The sequence below is a fragment of the Ruditapes philippinarum genome, unplaced genomic scaffold (genome assembly GCF_026571515.1).
Source record: "Ruditapes philippinarum isolate M1 unplaced genomic scaffold, ASM2657151v2 ctg88_1_1_1_1, whole genome shotgun sequence".
Taxonomy (NCBI): Eukaryota; Metazoa; Mollusca; class Bivalvia; order Venerida; family Veneridae; genus Ruditapes; species Ruditapes philippinarum.
Window position 1 is genome coordinate 237,200 of NW_026865440.1, and position 19,678 is coordinate 256,877.

A 19,678-nucleotide genomic window follows, 5' to 3' on the forward strand; every position below is an offset into this window, starting at 1 on the left:
TTCCTAGATAGTTTCCTAACGTGAAAGTACCCAACTTTCCTGGTAGGATTCGAACCAACAGCCGAGAGCGGCAAGTAATTCAGGGTCGGTCACCAACTACATATGGCACAACCATAACTAAAAGTAGCTATTTCGTCAAATGTCACTGCGAACATTTTTCTCTCACCTAAAAAAGTACGCAATATTTACTATTGAAGAATCCATTATGGAATCAAATTTCCGTGACGTATATCCACAATTCTGGTGCGTTTTATCACATTTGACCCTAAAATACTTGAAATTACTGGCGAAATCCTCTTTGGAAATTTACAATCCATTATCGTTCTTGCATTAATTTACAACAAGTGGATGCATTGCTGAATCAAATTTACTTGAAGTAAAGGATGTTTTCATTTTTATGATGTTTTCACATCTTTAATCTTTACAATACTCTTAATTACGGGTAAATTTTACTTTTGGAAACTCTAATCTTCAGTTTTTGTGTACTTCATTACCAGTAATGGTTTCTTACAAGTCATTTATAAGGAAACAAAGGAGATAATAAATAAGTTTACAACTACCGAAGTAGATTTGCTATAACACTTCATAAGTGACAATGGAATTATAACTGTCTAAATACAAATTCAAAGCTTATTAAAAAACAGGTAATAATAAAACCAACACTATACTTTTCTAAATTTAAAACTTTAACACGAGAAGAATTAGCTTTGTTTGTGCTTTTTTATTTCTTGAAAACATGTTATGGAGATGTTTTGATAATAAACAATACTTTTCTTTGAGTTCATAAAAACTCATCTGTTGCAGTTAATTTTATTTCTATCTTTAATTCTATTTGCAAATATTGGTAACGTACGATGTCTGATATCGGCATGCAACCAATTCAAGATACTAAATTCTTTCATGTGAGGAAGCTATCCAAGCTAGCTTACAGAACGTTGGTGGTTCTACATTATTGCCCGTTCATGCCTGAAGTATTACACAGAAGGGCATCTAAGGTCTTTCTACACCAGTAAGGCTGGAAAGGCGCCATATGACCTATACCGTGCTGGTACGACGTAAAACACTAGCATTAAATAACAAGCAAAAAAAAGATAATATTAATTCCATATGTACATATGGTACATATATATTATGTATTTTCATCTGAACTGAACATTATCATAGTCTAAGAGACCATGTTGACTACATTTTAAGCGTAACTAACCATCATAACAAATTTAAAACAAAATTTTATAAGTTATCATTGAAAACCAAAGCAAATTCTGAAAATTGCTTAGTTTAGTATTGTTGGTTTTATTATTACCTGTTTTTTAATAAGCTTTGAATTTGTATTTAGACAGTTATAATTCCATTGTCACGACCACATGGACACATATCTTGATTATTCTTAATATTAACTCAAGCACAATTTTCATGTAAAAATGTCTAGCCGGTGCTACAGTGTGTCCATGATATTTCAGTTTGACCTAATTTGCGGAAAATTTGTTTGATGATTAAAAAGCAGTTTTAAATGATACATATACGGCAATTTTGTCCAGTCCCGAAATTAAATTTGATTTAATTTGTTTTTTGTTTTGTTTTTCCATGTACCAGCACATTTTAGGTTTAGGTTTGCCTACACACGGTGGTGAACCCCATATGGATCTCAAAATTGAGCATCGGTAAAAAACATATGTGAATGTGCACTATAACGCCATAAGTGAAAGAGAAAATTAGTCAATCAAAAGGTAAGTTTTCATTTTTTTAAACACTTGCGTAAAATTCAAAGCTTTTTTAACTAAATTTGTCTTTCACATTTGGTGTTAAAGTTCACATCTGGATCAGTGGAAATTCACATAAATATATTTTTTGCCGCATCTATATGGGGTTCCACATCCGTGTAACAAATAAAATATAAAATATTCTTATTTTAGGAACATTTGTGTGGCATCGTTTCAGTACATTCGTGTATTACAAATATTCTTGGAGAAACTTGTTTACCCCTTTTCTGTAATAACCGTATAGATGTTATGTTTATGCCGATCCTACTTATAAATCTCATAAATCATTCCATTGAATGTAACTTAATATCTTCAAGTCACCTCGTATTTTATTATCCTGAAAATTATCAAGAAAACTGTCAAGTATTAACCGGTTTAATAGGTATGGCTTGTAAATGATATCAAAGTAAACAACAAATACACAAATGGTAAGAATATTATATAGTAAATAGTTTTGTATTTATACAACATATTGCTACTTTCACATCTTTTTCAAGAAATTATTCAGTGTTTAATCACAAGCACTTTCAATTGTAATCTTTCAACGCGGAATGGGTATCAGCTACGTTACAAATTTGACACATTTATTAAAATAGGAAGAAAATCTGTATCACGATTTAATTGATTCAATATCAATTAAGAAACGTTAGATTGTAGATTTATAATTCAAAAACATTCAATGTGGCCCTGCCATACTTGGAAAGAGCAAAACGTATTTTGTGATGAACTCAATGTTCTTTGTATACATAATCAATCAGATATTCAGCGCGACATATATATATATATATATATATATATATATATATATATATATATATATATATATATATACATATATATATATATATATATATATACATTTGTATTTTGTTTCTATACATCACAGAAGATAAAAAGCTAACAATATATATCCATTCCATAATAACAAAGAAACAGCCAGTTACAGCCAAAAAATGAAAATTTCAACAATTTGACCGTCAAAGTAAGGGTCATTTATGAGTGAAGGTCAAGGTCTGTATGGTTAACTCTAAGGGCTATCCTAAAAGATTATTATGTTCAAATTTGAAGACAATCCAATTTATAAAAATAACAATGATATAGCTAATTATAGCAAGAAACAAGCAAAATTTTGACATTTGACATTGAAGTTCGAGGTCATTGGTGGATGATGGTCACCGTTAGTCTGGTCTTCTAAAAGGTTTTGTCCCAAGGGTTGTTGTGGCCAAGTATGAAGACAATACACCAAGAACTTAAAAAGTTATGATCAAGGTACAAGTTTGCAGATGGCAACAATGCCAACATGACTGTAACAATATCTCTACTTTTCTAAAAAAAAAGTCAAGCTAAAAATGGGGGTCATTCTTAAGGGGGAAATTTATATAAACATCTGGAGGCATGTTGTGATAAATTGTGTATTGAATTTGAACCACGTCGCGCATCTATAGATAACAAATGCGCGACTGCGCTCTGTACAATTGTAACTGCATCAGGAAAATAGGTGTTTTCGTAAACAACATTTATATTTGGAGTTTAAACTATATAAAGATGTCACTTTTTCGTGAAATTTAGAATATATTTGCTCTTGAATATATTTTGCTCTTAACATGATAAAATTCTATATATTTCACTCGCCTTTCAGGCTTGAGAAAATATAATATTATGGAATTTCATCATGTTTCCTGAAAATAAATATAATATTTCACTCAAACGCAAAAATTGCCTCTTATTATTTACATTCTATACAAATATTAACAGAAATTTATATAATAAGCATATTAATATAAACGTATTCCAATAAAAACATCCATTCAGATCTTTAAAGCTGCATGCCTCCAGATGAGCCAAAATATTTTGATAAAATCAAGCTTGAGAAAAATGTAAGTAAAACCATTTAAGATTCAATTTACACGTTTTATATGATTAATGACTAATTTAAATACAGAATACATTACCATACTTTTGCTTCGTTGCTAACTTAGGGAGGAAAATTGCAGCATATTTACACTTCTTTTTAGTGAATTACTTGAATTAATTGAAATTGTAAGCATCGTTTGCAATGTGTCAACTTCTTTCTTTGTTCACTTCACAATCTTTTACTTTTTAATACATTTTCAAGATTGTTCAAAGAATCCGGAGGCATGCATGCTGTTTGAAAAGCATGCTCGGATGATTCGTATCATATATATCCATTATAAATGTATTGTACAGTTGAGAAAAAATGTGCAATTTGATATTACGAATGCTATTGTTCAGAAGTGCACTCTGTATTAAAATACTCAAGCCTTCTAAATTGTTATCACAATGATTATTTACAAATAAGAATAAATCATACACTAGCTAAAAATAAATCAATGGTAACACAAATATACAGTTGAATTAAATAATACTTCACACTTGAAACTTCTCTTTTCATGGAATAATCATGACATTTATAAATACTATATACACCTCTCTGTCAATTTATGAATTCTTTTATTTTTCTGTTATGAAGGAATTTTGCTCCATTGTAAATTCATTATAAGATTCTTCACAGGTAATATGGCCATATATAAACAGTTGTAAGCAATATAATCCTCACCTAACAGATTGGATTATATATGCAAACAGTCGTAACAAATTCAGAATCGTTATAACTAAGAATATACGCTGCAAATTATCATTTAATGTTTCAAAGCAAAGAGAGCAGTAGAACACTATCAAAATTTGGTTAAAAATACTTATGAACTGTTATATATGGCCGTGCATGAAATGTTGTTCGTTATATAACCAACACCTTGTGACTTTGGTTACATACTTAATGCTCGTAATAGTGGGCAATGTAATCTGTCAGAATAAGAATGAATTATAATGTATCTTCATATACATAATTTCCGTGTATCGCCAAAATAAAAAAAAATGTTACGTTAACGTTTGTTCAGAAAACTGAATTATTAAAAATAAGAGCAGAACTGTTAGAAAATATGTAAATATCACACACATTTCAAAAACTATTTACAAAACTATACATTTGTAATACATATATATTTCTAGAATAATTAGCTTAAATTATATATTGTTTTTTATTTCATGCTTTCCAGAGTTTTACTGTAATATATATCAGATAATTATATTCTGATAAACCACTAGTGAAATTTATAAAATATAATTTTTCCACCAGACTATATCTGAATGAAGATGAAAAGATTTTCATTAATGAATGGAATAACAGGCAGAAATAAATGCTGTCAAACGTAAATTTTGCTTCTTTAGGAAAAGGAAGTCGATGCAATTATACATCATTTTAAAAATGTAACAAAATTAGAAAAATTTAGCAAAACTATTTTTAATAATTGAGGATGTGACGTCATGATATGATGATGTCATAAAGGATAATGCGCGACATTATGTGGCAAAATCAGTAATAAATACTTAAAATCACATAAAAAGCATGAAATTAAAAGACAATTTATTGTTTTACATCTAAGATTGAAATATAATTCATTCGTGAAGGTACACCAGCTATTATATTTTCACTCGTGGCTACGCCACTCGTGAAAATATTACAGCCGGTGTTCACTCAATGAAATGTATTTCAATCTTACATGCAAAACAAACAAATATCATCTGAGTTAATATTTAAAACATAATTGCAATTATTAAATAGGTTAGTGTTTATTAAGTCAGCAAACCATTTAATTAGTTGCACAAATGTGTCGTGCTAGAAAAATGTTACGAGTTTCCTTATGCTCAGAACATCAACAGTCTAACCGATACTAAATTTGTCAATACTAAATCTGTCACTTGGCTGTGCCAGGCCAGAGCGACGAAATTCCCTTAAGGCACATTATGCCTCAGAAAATAAATATTCTCTAGCAAATTCAAGCCTTTTCTAACAAAAATGATTTTATAATGGTTTAAGGGCATGTTTAGATGTTTAACAAGTGAAACTAGCACATAACCTGCCGTAATGTGTTATTAAAGTCGTAAATAACAAAGTAGTATTTTGACTTCCATACTAATATTAATTAACTTTTATTATAGCATGTGCCCACATAACGAAATCAGCATTGGAGAAATTATGTATAATTGACAAATTAAGGGTCTATTTCTGGAAACTGTAACACGATAACTAAAATAAAATGTATTGAAAAAAATGAAATAAAACTGATAGAATTTCTAAAGCGTAATAGGCCTTCAATAAAAAAATATTTATTAATTCTCTATATATAAAATCTGTCATAAATTGCAGAAACAGATTTATACATGTACTGTATATCTTATTAAATCAAATTATTTCATTGATCTTTTAAACAGTATTCAAAGGAATACTGAAATATTTGACAGTGGTGTTGGTGTAATTGTCCTTTGAGATTCAAATTCTAATTGTACAAAACAGTTACCAGATATCTTTTTGATGCAAACATTTTCTTTAATGTTTCCATTAAGCCAGGAACCAGAATATTATTCAATGCATTGGTAAGTAATGATGGTTGGGGGATTTTTCTGCTGCTGTTAATCACAAATTTAATCCAAGTCTGTCCCCTTACAGCCAGGTATCAGGTGTGAAATCATAATATCGAACAATTGAAGAACTTGAACAACTTTCTTTGTCATTCAGAACATCCCACTGATAATCATCTGGAGATTGATGGACAAAAAGCCAAACAGTTGTGATTGTTCTCATTGTCCCTGTAGGTTTATTACAGCTGATATTCTGAAATAAAGGAAAGCAAGAAGTCATAATTATAAGATCATGTAGTAGGAATTTCCTATTTTAACTGTATATTAAAATTTTATGTGTTTTGAATAAACTGACCTTTTCCTGTCAATTTCCAAGCTTACAAATCCCAAATGACTTTAATAGACTTGTCAATCATTCAGTCTGGACGGAACCATTCACCATATTAGGGAAAACTTAAAATATTCATGTATATGCAAGCTTATCGTGGTCTTCATTGGTCACATGGGTATAGAATATGTTATCGCCAGGAGGCTTAGAGTTAAGGAACCGAACCAGATAGTATTCAAGTAGATTCACTGACCTCTTGTATAGCAAATAAAAAGAAATGTTATTGTAATCTAAGTAAAAACTGTAAACACATCACATATAATTTGTGATTTGCTACTGATTGTATTCTTTGACATAAGGTAAATTATCACGTAAAAACGGCGCAGGAGTGTTATAAAGCCATTATATAAAAAATGTTAAACAATATTATATGACACTAGTGTAATGACCGCCTCCGTGGTTGAGGGGTTAGAGTCGATGACTTCTAATCCAGTTACCTCTCTGGCGTGGGTTCGATCCCCGGGAGATGCTTTGGTAGATTAGCAGGGAGAAGGTAGTTTAGTACTTGTGTAACTCTCCAGGAACGATGGGTATGAAACTTCTCGCCTATATGACTGAAATACTGTTGGGAAAAGGAGTAAAATCAAACAAACAAACAAACACTAGTGTTATGACACTTTGATGAGACGTCAATTGCGCTATTATCTTCAAAAAAGGCATAAAAGCGTGTATTTGTTAGTGTTACTACACTATAGGCGCCTCAATGAACAAGAGCGATCAGTGATCACATGTGTCGCCTCGTGATGGCCAATTTCATGTTGGGACAAGTTTTGTGACAGACGGACAGATAGACGGACGGTGCAGAAACTATACTTGGTACTGATCATTCCTCTAAAGTTTGGATGAAATTGCACCAGTAGTTTATGAGGAGTAGTCCGGACAAGCTTTTGTGTATCTGGCAACACACATAAAAACACCTTTTTATCAAAGGGCCATAACTCGGCCAAAAATCATTCAACCAGAAAATACGTGCAATATGTGCAAGGACTTGAGCTACAGATCAATCCTGTAAAGTTTCATTGAAATTGCATTAGTGGTATAAGAGAAGTAGTCCGGACAAACTTGAAAAATAAAAATTATTCAAGGGGCATTACTCTGACAAAAATCTTTGAACCGGAAAATGCTGACAATATGCACAACTAAACTAAGTTTGGATGAAATTGCACCAGTAGTTTATGAAGAGTAGTCCGGACAGGTTTTGTGACGGACGGACAGACGGACGAACGTTCTCACAGGGCAGTAATTATGTGGCTTCTCTATTGTTCTCTCTATTGTTCTTTTTAGCCACACAAAAGAAAATAACCACATAAAAGCATTACGGAATGAATGACATCAAAGAGAAAGAACAGTTACCTATTGTCCCTCTTGCCACATAATTACTGTCCTGTGAGTGCGGACAGACGGACAGACAGACGACGGAGGAGTGATCCCTATATGTCGCCACTACTCCGTAGAGGCGACACAAAAATGACTCTTTAACAGTTTTATATATGTGATAAATAGAATATTATATTTGTGTAGATTGAATACCAAATTTATTGAACTTGTTGAATAAAACAATGTTATGCTCGATAAAGGCTCGCATAATATGATTTTATTCAACTGGTTCAATAAATTTAGTATTAAACCTACAATCATTCAATATCCTCTATTTAATGTATAGTTGATATTTTTCGGTCAATCAATTACCGATACAGAAGAATTGAAATAAAAACAATTCTTTTGCATACAATCATCAATGAAAGGTTTAGGAATGCTAAAATTAGCAAAACATATAAACATAAGAATGGGCACATCTAAAACTATACTAGCAGTAACTGTTGTTACTTGATGGATTTTATTTATTTTGTAAATTTACATATTTTATAGCAATGATAATAACAAGACCTGGCAGAGGAGACAGCACACTCTATTAAATAAATCATTATGTAAAGCAAGACAAAACTATGAAAAAAATTAATTATGATACAAATACATTTTGGTATAGGTATCAAGAAACATTCCTATGTTCAATAAATTTGCATCACATAATTTGCATGACACCATGTCAATAAACATACATTTTCTAATGAAAAAGGCAACAATCTGAGTCATTTTCCCTTCAGTAACAAAAATGAAAAGAGCAAAAGAAATTTTTTAAATAAATGTAAAGCTCAGAGAAGACATTACTCTTGAAATAAAGATGCTAGAATTATGAACTTTGTCATACACCATGCGAATACTGAAAAAGAACTTAATTAGATACTATTTATATAACAAAAAAGATAAAATTCTTAGAAATATTTATCAAAAATTAAATGGAGATAGACCTGAATTATACAGGAGCCAGAGTTCTAATTTCACAAGATAATCCTCTGATAACAAACATAGTTTTCAAAAATGAATTAAATCCATGAAAAAATATTCAAGTTATATAAATTATAATAAAAAATATAATAAATGAGAAAACTTCTAAGTTAAAGGGGAAAATACAAGAGAAATGAATCTAAAATGTCATATAATTACGATATGTGGTTTATATGACACTTAAATTAAAAGTTGAAGTAAATCCTTGAATTTTTTTAAAAAGGTTAGTGCCAAAAATAACAATATATTTAAAGCAGCACGCCTCCAGATTCATCCTAATTTTCATGAAAATTTTGAAAATGTATTTAAAGGTAAAAATATTGTGAAATGAACAAAGAAAGTACTTGACACATTACAATCGGCACTTAAAATCCACGTAAATTACCAAAAAGAGGTCAAAATATGCATAAAGAGCCTCTACTGCGTTAGTAACGCAGCAGAAATATGGTGATAAATACTACAAAATACAGTCATTAATTGCACATAAGATATAAATTATTACTTGAATCTTTAATTTGTTTACTTTTCTCAAAGTTTTAGTATGGTTTTTCAAAGTTTAATTTTCTTAAAATATTTTGGGTCATCTGGAGGCATGCAGCTTTAAAGTTGATACCTAAAGATAAATAAAAAACTGATAGTAAAGAAATTAGTACTTAACAAAGTCTTTAAGTGAGGAGGAGACGACTGAGCATGCATGCAGTATGCATTGATATACAGTACAAATCATAATTTAATGCAATGACAGACATTCATGATAGGGAAATCATGTATCATGTAAAAGGGTATGAATGTGAAATATGGATACATTTTACTCAACATATAAACTTTTCACTAATATTTAGTATCATTATGATATTGATAGAATCGTCTATACGTTTTAAACTGAATTAATTACAGTGCTTCAACAAAGTCTAGAAGCGCAGGAATGATTTGTCTCTGCAGATTTTCACTGAGATCATCTCCAAGATTCTAATTAACAAGATATGTTTGTAAAGCATGTATGTCCCCTACTGGCAGCCAATTAGTGAGGTCAATTGCGCATTGACTTTTGACCTGGTGGCCCAATACTGATATTAAGGAATCATCTTCTATGCCAGACCAATGCACCTGGCAAGTTTTATATCGGTGTGTCTATTAGTTGTCAAGTAATTGGTTGGAAACTGTTTTGACAAACAAGTTTAATATGACCTTGACCTATGATCACTTAGACACTAAAAGCAATAGGAATGATCTACTGGCCATAACTTTAATGCAGCTGTGAAAATTGAGGGCCATTGATGTCAATTTAGTTATTGTTTGTAAACGATTTTGACATTCAATGTGACCATGACCTTTGGCCTATTAAACTCATCCGCAGGTCAAAACTAATCTCCATACCAAGTTTGCAGTTCATAAAGCAAGTTGTTCTTAGGTTAATGAGTGTAAACAGTTTTGTCTTCAGACTGACTGACAGAAGAACCCAGCAACTGACAAATGTGATGCAATTAGTAACTTAGTGCAATATATCCCCACTTCTTCTAAGGAGGCATACTTATGTTAATTTACATATACAGTTTATAAGGCTGTCCATCATAAAGATATTTAAGAAGTCTTACCAAGACAAGAGGAAGTTTTTCAAATACATATCTACAAATTGATCTATTATCACACAATGCTCCATAAAAAATGTCATGGGAGATTCTGCACAACATAGAATCGGAAATTTTGATCCATTAGGCCACTGAAACGAGAAATAACACATATGATATAAATTGAAAATTGTGAATGTTTGACGAAATTTTACAGTCTTATCTACTTCAACATTTTACATGTATACATGTGATAAACTGATTTCCATGAAAATAAGTTTTTATAGGCGGCAAAATACTGACATGTAGATTTAATTGTGACGTTATGACTAAAAGTCTTGCATACTTGAATAAATGTTTTATGTTTTCTGTCAATGGGTATCAAAATACTCTTGTTATTAATATGAGGCGCAGTGAACAAGAGGGGCATGATGGCCCTGAAATTGCTCACCTGTATATAGTAAGTCTCCATGACAAATAAAGTTGAATATTTAATTATAAACAAAAGCAAATATAAAATCTAAATCTTAAACTGATGTCACAAGTTTATATTTGTATCTAAAATAGTGCATGACTGTGTATAAGCATTAGTTTTTTTTATTAAAAATGTATATATATATATATATAAAGAAAATCAATGACCCTCAATCGCGGGGCGAATTTTGACCCCAGGGCTTTTATTTGAACAAACTTTGTAGACACTTGCTAAAAAATGTTTCGTGCTAAATATCTAAGCTCAAGCGCTCATGTTTTGTTTAAAAGAAAATTTCTTAAATTTTAAATAATTAAACAGATTGAAGGAAAATCAATGACCCCCCCCCCAGGGGCGGGACCAATTTCAACCCCAGGGCTTTTATCTGAACAAACTCTCTGTAGACACTAGAAGATGTTTTATGCTTAGTATCGAAACTCTAGCACTGGGTTTTTTAAAAGAAGATTTTATAAGTTTTTACTATACACATATAAAGCCATCATGGTGTTACTTTGCACACTTATTCATCATCAGGACCAAAACTTGTGGACTGGAGGAGGTAACTCTATCAAGCATTTTTATACAATTATGGCCCTTTTTGATTTAGAATTATGCTTAAGTTTGAGTACCATCTCAAATATTTTCAAAGTGGGTATGTCAATGGACTTTGAAACTATCTGAGATGGTACGCAAATCAATCCTAAGCTTAAATTCTAAGTTGAAAAAGGGACATAATTCTGTCAAAATGCTTGATACAGTTACCTTCTCCTGTCTTCATGTTGGGGGAATGCTGGTGAACAAGTGTGCAAAGTAACAAAGCTATATATCAATGGACTTTGACACTATTTGATGTGGTACACAAACTTAAGCATAAATTCTAAGTCACAAAAGGGACATAATTCTGTCAAAATGCTTGATAGAGTTACCTCCACCTGTCTATATGTTGGAGGCATGATGATGAACAAGTGTGCAAAGTAACAAAGCTATATGTCAATTGACTTTGACACTGTTTGAGGTGGTACGTAAACTTAAGCAGAAATTCTATATCAAAAAGGGGGATAATTCTGTCAAAATGCTTAATAAAGTTACCTCCACCTGTCTACAGATTGGGGGCGGATCATGATGGTGAATAAGTGTACAAAGTAACAATGCCATATGTCAATGGACTTTGAACATATTTAAGATGGTAGTTTATTTAACAATTAGGCATATATCCATGTGTCTTCATTGACTAAGTTAGTTTAAAGTTTTATTATGACTATAAAATAAAAAAAAAATATTAAAAATATTAAAAGTGGAATTTTTATAAAGCATTATTTTATTTAATTAAAAGTAAATCTTATTATTCAATTAGAATGCTTTATTTCAATACTTAGGTGTCTAAAATAAGATAATATACTGTAAAAAGTAAAAAATTCAATATAAAATCTCTTACCTGTAAACTATTTCCAAATCCTAATCCCAAGTTATCCATTAACTTCCGGTAAAAAAACTTCCTTGAATTATTTCTCCTCTTAAAATTGATTTTATTTATTTATTTATTAACAACTGTCACTTAATTAAACTTTAAGTAGAAATAAATGTTTGTAAATTAAATACACTGTCTATACAGTACATGTATAACGTAGAAAAAAAATCGCCATTTTGTTTTCTCAGTGTCCATATTTAAATTGTTTTTATTAATTAAAATCATAAAATTTTTACAATGTTTTTTCTTTGTTTATTCTTTACTTGGTTTTATTGTTTTGAACTCAAACCACCAGTCGTCATTGTCTTGTATCACATGAAAAGTTTGTGAACTCCGAATATTTACTCTAACACGGTCATATTCTGTCCTCGGTTTAATTTCGTGCATCTTTACTGTAACTGACTGCGGCAGATTTTTCAGCACGATAATAAAGTTCTGTAAACTTTCTGCAGACATTTCTATATCCCTCAAATCCACACGTTCAATATTTAACATGTCACGTGATAGTAACAATGAACTTTCATTTGGATTGATTCCCCACAACCTAACATTAACCAATGACGGTGTTGTTATATTTAATTGTGGTCTCCCAGGTAATTTTACCAAGTGTAACTTTGATAGATTTGAATGTTGAGACAAGTCCAAGTTCCATCTCTTACAATCATGGTCCCCATGTTCTTTACAGCATAACCCGTCCAATGTTATCTCTTTCATTGATTTTTGACCGGAGATAAAATTGAAAAATGTTTCCAGTATTTTGTGAGATAACATATAGTAGTGAATATCTAAATATTGTAAGTTTTGTACTCGCGCTAAATTTTCACTCAGATTTTCTTCATCATTTGTCCATGTGCCAGACAACAAAGTAACGTACTGTAAACTAGGAAACAATATCTGGGTTATCTCAGCCTCCTTCTCCCTGATGTCATCCTTATAGTTAAGTTTCTGTATATGACGGAGATGTGTGAGAGAGAATAAATCTGTAATTTCACGTAAACTGCTGGAAGAACGGCCGTTGTTTATATTAAGTGATTTTATGTTGGCTTTATTCTGTTTTAATAAACGTTGTAACTGCTTACTGTACACGGTGTGCCGGTCAATGAAGAAATCTTGTAAAAATAATTGAATATTTTCACTTTCAGGCATTTCTTGTAAACACGACATGAACATTTCCTGTATGTTATACAATGGAGTATTGTACATGGAGAACTCGTAACCTGTCCTAGTTCTATAGTAGCGTGTTTTCTCGTCTTCATTTATCACAGACATCAAATCATTTGATATTGCACACATCAAGTCAGCATTCATTCCACTTATAAATTCACAAATTTTTGACATGTCTAGAATATCTTGAACAGTTCTACAATTTTCTACAACAGTTTTCTGAGCGTCACTTTGAGAACTTATAAAAATGGCGGCAAAATATTCTTGCACTGTTTTGTGAGAAAAGGATACTTTGATAATTTCTTTAATTAAAGTTTTACTTCTACTTTCTGACAGTATTCCTGAGAGAAGACTTAATTTCATGTCGTCTGCTTTGAGATATATATCAGCAACCATTCTATCAAATACAAGCGTGTTTTCTCTTGTTTCATTGAATAATGTTTGGTAAGCTAGTTCTGCTAATGATGTTATAAGACTGTAAAACTTTTTACAAAATTTTTGACCTTTGAAGTATTCTGAAATTTCACCGGCAGACGATTCACCAGCTGGTTGAACTTCCGGGTGTTTCTTTGACGTTCTTGATAATAGAAATTCAATGATATTGGTGTAAATTTCATGTTTTGAATTTCCTATAGGAATCTTGTTGCACCATAAGCAAACTATATACATGAGGAGGAGTGGAATCACTTGCATGTGCTCTAGGCGACGGTCACGTATCACTTTATTAAAGTCCTGTCTTTTACTCTTCAGTATTCTATCGTCATGGACACCGGTCATTTTTCTTATAGCATTTTCTTCTAGTTGCCGCGTAGAATCTGCACTTAATTGAACCAATTCTGCTTTTTTGTTTATTTGACTTGTTTTGAGATTTGCAACTCCAAGCTTCCACGGTCGAGTTGTCGTTAAGATAACACAATTATCGCGTACGTATCGATGTGGGATTTTTTCTGTTACTTCGCTACAGCTATTATCAGGGTGAGTCCATTCATCAAGACCGTCCAATATAATCAAGCATTTTTCTCTACGTAAAACTTCATATAGTATTGTAGAAGTAGGAAGTTTCGTCGTAATTTGCTGTTCAATCATATCGTCAATGTTACAAACAGAGGTACTGTCTCTTAATAAAACCAAAAATAAGAACTTGAAGTCAAATAACGTCTTTAACTCGTCGTCTTTAAAGCAGGCGTAGTTTTCATCGTGACAATGAGCTTGACACCACGTGACTGCAAGATATTTTGAGAAAGCAGTTTTTCCAAAACCTGCATCAGCTGATAGATAAATTTCTTGTTGATCTCGACTTCCGGTTGAAAACAGGTCTTTCAAAGACTTAATCGGTGTTCTCTCCTCTTCATGACAAGTTAAGGACTTCTTTTTGACGGCGACTATATCTGGCATCACGTAGAACCCTGCTAGCGGTGTCTCTATTTCTTCAAGAAGCGGTGACAGAGGTATTGAACTACACCTTTTTCTGTAGAATTTAATCAGGTCGCCTTGAAGTTCTGCAAAGAGAGTAGGAAAAAGGGTAAATCAGTGACAATCTTTCTATATAATATATGAAATGCTGAAGTGTTATTATAACTTCAATTTTGCATGGTTAGGAACAAATAATGCATAAATTGACAAATAAGAAGTAGATATGTAATATTGTATTCAGATGATATGTTTAACAATTAAAGCTAAACTTTGATTTAATAATTGCATAAATTCATATGTAGAACGAAGTATTTCCATCTGTAATAATTAATACATTGTATGCTTGAAAATAAACATTTTCGTTCTTCATTAAATGGTGGGGGGGGGGGCAAGCTAATTAAGAAAATATTTCTTCTATAGTTCATTGCATGAACAGACACCAAGAACGATATATGTTTAACATGTTTGAACCGTTTTAAAATGATATTTTTACATTAAAAATATGAAAAAAAAATCTTGATCAAATGATAAATTTACATTGAAAATATGAAAACAAATAGTTATCACGGAGGGGAAATAAGAAGGGGGGATTTTTACTCGAACAGGAAGTAATTCCTCCTGATTTCTCCATCATATCGGAATTCCTCGGCTATTATTCATAATCAGACTTAATACGGACTACAGTATTGTTTGATTTTATTAACCTGACGATAGCATACTTATGAGACTGATTATACGGTCAAAGCACACAATATATAGATATACTGTAGATTTTCGGCAAAGCACCTTATAACATGTGATTACATTTGTTTCTGTAATATACATGTAGTTATACTGAGCGTCTTAACGCAATAAGGAGTACCACTAGCTGGTTAGTTCTACATTTTTGTAAACACTTGGTCATTTCTATTAAAAATACTTAAAAAAATAAATAAAGAAACGAAACTATGACAACAGTTATCCTCTGACCACTGACCACTCGTATACCAGGCACTCACTTTACAGGATGTGATTACGACTTATATATTGTGACTTTTCAAAACATTATTTATATTTTCCATATTAATTATCGTTAACTACATGGATATAACCGAAGTTGGATCGAATATTAAAATTAATCTTAAAAAATGTATTTTTGTGCTTTGATGCACGGTCTCTATTGTTTACGTAACTCAGGAGTTGTTGCCCCTGTTTGTGACTCTCTTCCAAGACATCTTAAATATCAAGAAGAATATGTGTACTTTCCATTTTTTATTTTAAGAATAAAACACATGTAAAGTCCAACATAAAGTGAAAATGATAACAACAAACATATGGAATGAAATATAAAACATGTTAAAATGAATTATAAAACATGTTAAAATTACATAATTAAATATAGAACATGTTGTCAAGAATATAAAACATTTTGCAATGAATTATAAAACATGTTGCAATTAATTATAAACATGATTCAGTATAATCTACTTGTGTCATAAACCTTAGGTGCGTCATTACAATATCAGTTTAGCCAAAAGAGGCGCTAATCAAGGCAAAGGATAAATAAGCGGATTCGGAATTGAATTATCAATTTACACTGGGTCCGTTAACAAACAAAAATAATAAAAATGTTTAACTATTACAAAAACATAGACACATTTACAATTTATAAAATGTAATCTTGAGAGAACATGTTAACAACATTTTGAGAATTCAAGTTTAACAAAATCTGTCAGTAAATCAAAATATAAAATTCTTACCTACAATATCAAGAAGAATATGTTTACTTTCCTTTTTTATTTTAAAGAATAAAACACATGTAAAGTCCAAAATAAAGTGACTTTACTAAGGAAAGACACACTTTTTAAAGAAAGACCAAAAAAGATTCGAACTAATAACCATTGACGTTACAAAAAAAAACAACCAATCAAAAATTATATATCGAAATATCCCGAACCACTGCCGGCGGCTTGTGCCGAAAAAAGTGCTAAAACACTTTTTGTTCGCCTTATCAAACAAACATGGCTTAGGCCGGAATGGCTGTCTTAAGCCGGAATGTATGTTTTCTATTTCAATAAAGATTTATCACCAGAATTTGTATAACAGATTACTTATCAAAATATGAATTTCTTAGACTGCTCAACCTCCAATTGAGAAATGAATGGCATCTTTAGCATGTGGCAACAAAATGATTTTATAAAATTTTAAAAAATATGCTTGAATACAAAAATGACAATTACAAAAATATAAAAAAGATTATTTCATGAATTTTTATCGCATAAAGATTTTGCGAATTTTCATCGCATAACAGTATTCATATTTGACAGGTCAATAAAATCAGACTATAAAAGTATTTCTACCACGTGATTTTATATGTAAAACACAGAGTGTTATCTTTGATAAAAAATACGATGTAAATATTTGACATTCAAAAAAGTCAGTTTCGGTACAAATTTGATTGAAATGTCTGACAACCATGTTGAAAACATACTGGACCCTATGTAAACAGGTTGACATTTTGCACTTTCGATTTCTTAAAGCCATAAGCTTAATAATGCATTGTTTACTTTTATACCTATGAATTTACTTAATTTTGGTAGACTAACGCTCGATAATTTGGCAGAAAAAAAGGACTTTAGTCATCAACCCCCAGCATTGAATTGCTATTTACATGGTTTGTTACTTAATTTTAAATTGCTAGGTTAGACCAAAATACCATATACATACTATTCAAGAATGATAGATGATGTGTTTTAAAGTAGGCAAATATTCAATTACCCATTTTAATGGCCAAACACAATCACGTGACATTAAAATGGCTTATTGAATAATGTCTACTTTAAAACACATCATCTATCGAGTCACCGTACCTGTGCTCGACCAGCCCATTGCTCGACCAATACTTCTATTTGCGTACGATTTATGCGTTATTTAAGTGAAAAAAAACAACGCTCGGAGTTATGTGTGCTATTTATACCTGACCTGTAACCTCTACACTCAAAGTTTGGTAGAACTTGGCAATTTTGCAGACGATAATAAACAGTACAAAATATATGTCTATAATAAAAGTTGCAGTAAAAACTATTTAAAGGACTGAAATAATGATAATTTAGGGCAAATTTGGACAATGCTTTGTTAAATTTCCTTTACTCTTATGTTTTCAATTGAAGGGCCCCCACAAATCATCAAAACCCGGCTTCCCATACAAGGCAATGGCTATGAACATGTAAACAAATATGTCAGCTGTCCGATTACAAATAAGGAACACATCACTTAAAGGGCAGACCCGTATCCCACTTTACTATGTTTGCAGTGATAGAATATGAGAATAAGTAATCTCAAACTCCCAAGTAAAAAGCATCTTTAAAACACTTTATTTGTCAATCTCTAACATTTCCATTCTTTCATATTTATCTTATATTTACATACACACTAAGACATAAATGTTCCAAAATATTTTTGAAATAAATTTGTTTAACACAAAAGTCATATCTGTTTTTCAAAAGTAAAAGTTCTGATAAAAATATAACCACCTGGTCGAGCACTGGTTACGTTGCTTAAAAAATATAGTGGTCTTATGCCCTATGTACAACTCCGTGTCCAACAACATTGACCTGGCACTCTTGCATTTGACCCTGAAGTCGGTATATTCCGAAAACGTTACGCATTACTTGTAAATCGAGAAGAATGTAAATATCCATTTGTTAAATGACATTATTGCAAACCTTTTTGATGTGTGTACAATAGGCATGTAGTATTTTTAATAACTGCCTTTATAGTGTATATGCGCCAAAACATTATACGACTGCATAATGTCACAAAGAGAACAGTTGAAAGATACTGTAATGAAATAAAAATATAACTGTGTATAGAAACACCACTTAAAAGGTATTCTAAAACCAGGTGTAGTAAAATGATTTCAAATTAATTCTTGCAAGTAACTTAAAAAAAATATCATAACATGGTGTTTGTGAGGAAACGAACCAGAGACCTTCAGATCGGTAGTCCGACATCTATAACAATGTACCACACCTCATTGACGAGTGAAGTTATATCAATATATTCGATAGATACTGGTCAGTGTTTATTCAAATGACCTTTATGAAAGTTAATGAAGTGCTAGGTCAATATTGTTTGACAATATCCTGATCAGTGTCCTTAAAACGCTTTTGTTTATTAAGTTTGAAAGGCCCGGCTTTGTAACAAAAATAAGTTTCCGAGCAATCTTTTTGTTTTGAAAGAGTTTTTTTCTGGATTTTGTGAAATACTGGTTGAGCACTGGTCCGGTGACTCTAACCTATTTCATGTTTATCCTTCATTATCTGATATTTTACATTTTTCATTGATAATATTAAATGTAAAAATATGAAAAGTTAAATAATTTTTTTCACGGCTAATTATGAAACTCAAGCCATCTGAAGCTCACTAGACTTTGGTTTTTCAGCGTATAACTCAGCTTTCAAATATAAATGAGTGGTAAATATCTAATCGAAACCGTTAATAACAGTGGACTATAATTATACATGTATAACATCTAGTCAAAATATATTGACGTGCCAAAGCTTGATTCTGAGATATTTTCGTTCTGGAGCAGAATCTCATCAGATATTGCCCAGACACGAAAATAGCACAATATCTCGTCGCGAGTCCTAATTGGACTAGTATAACATCATAAGTCAC

General features: G+C 31.3%; 1 protein-coding gene across 1 annotated transcript in view; it reads right to left on the reverse strand.

The window, feature by feature from the left end:
- Nucleotides 1–2,603: 2,603 nt before the first annotated feature.
- The window catches only part of LOC132729007 (uncharacterized), a 94,864-nt gene continuing 77,789 nt past the window's right edge, over nt 2,604–19,678 (reverse strand). The window contains exons 6-7 of the mRNA XM_060714731.1: nt 12,410–15,105; nt 2,604–10,654 (exon numbers count right to left, since the gene is read on the reverse strand). Of these exons, the coding sequence (XP_060570714.1) occupies nt 12,695–15,105 (2,411 nt within the window). The 3' untranslated portion in view covers nt 2,604–10,654; nt 12,410–12,694. The remainder of the gene's footprint in view (nt 10,655–12,409; nt 15,106–19,678) is intronic.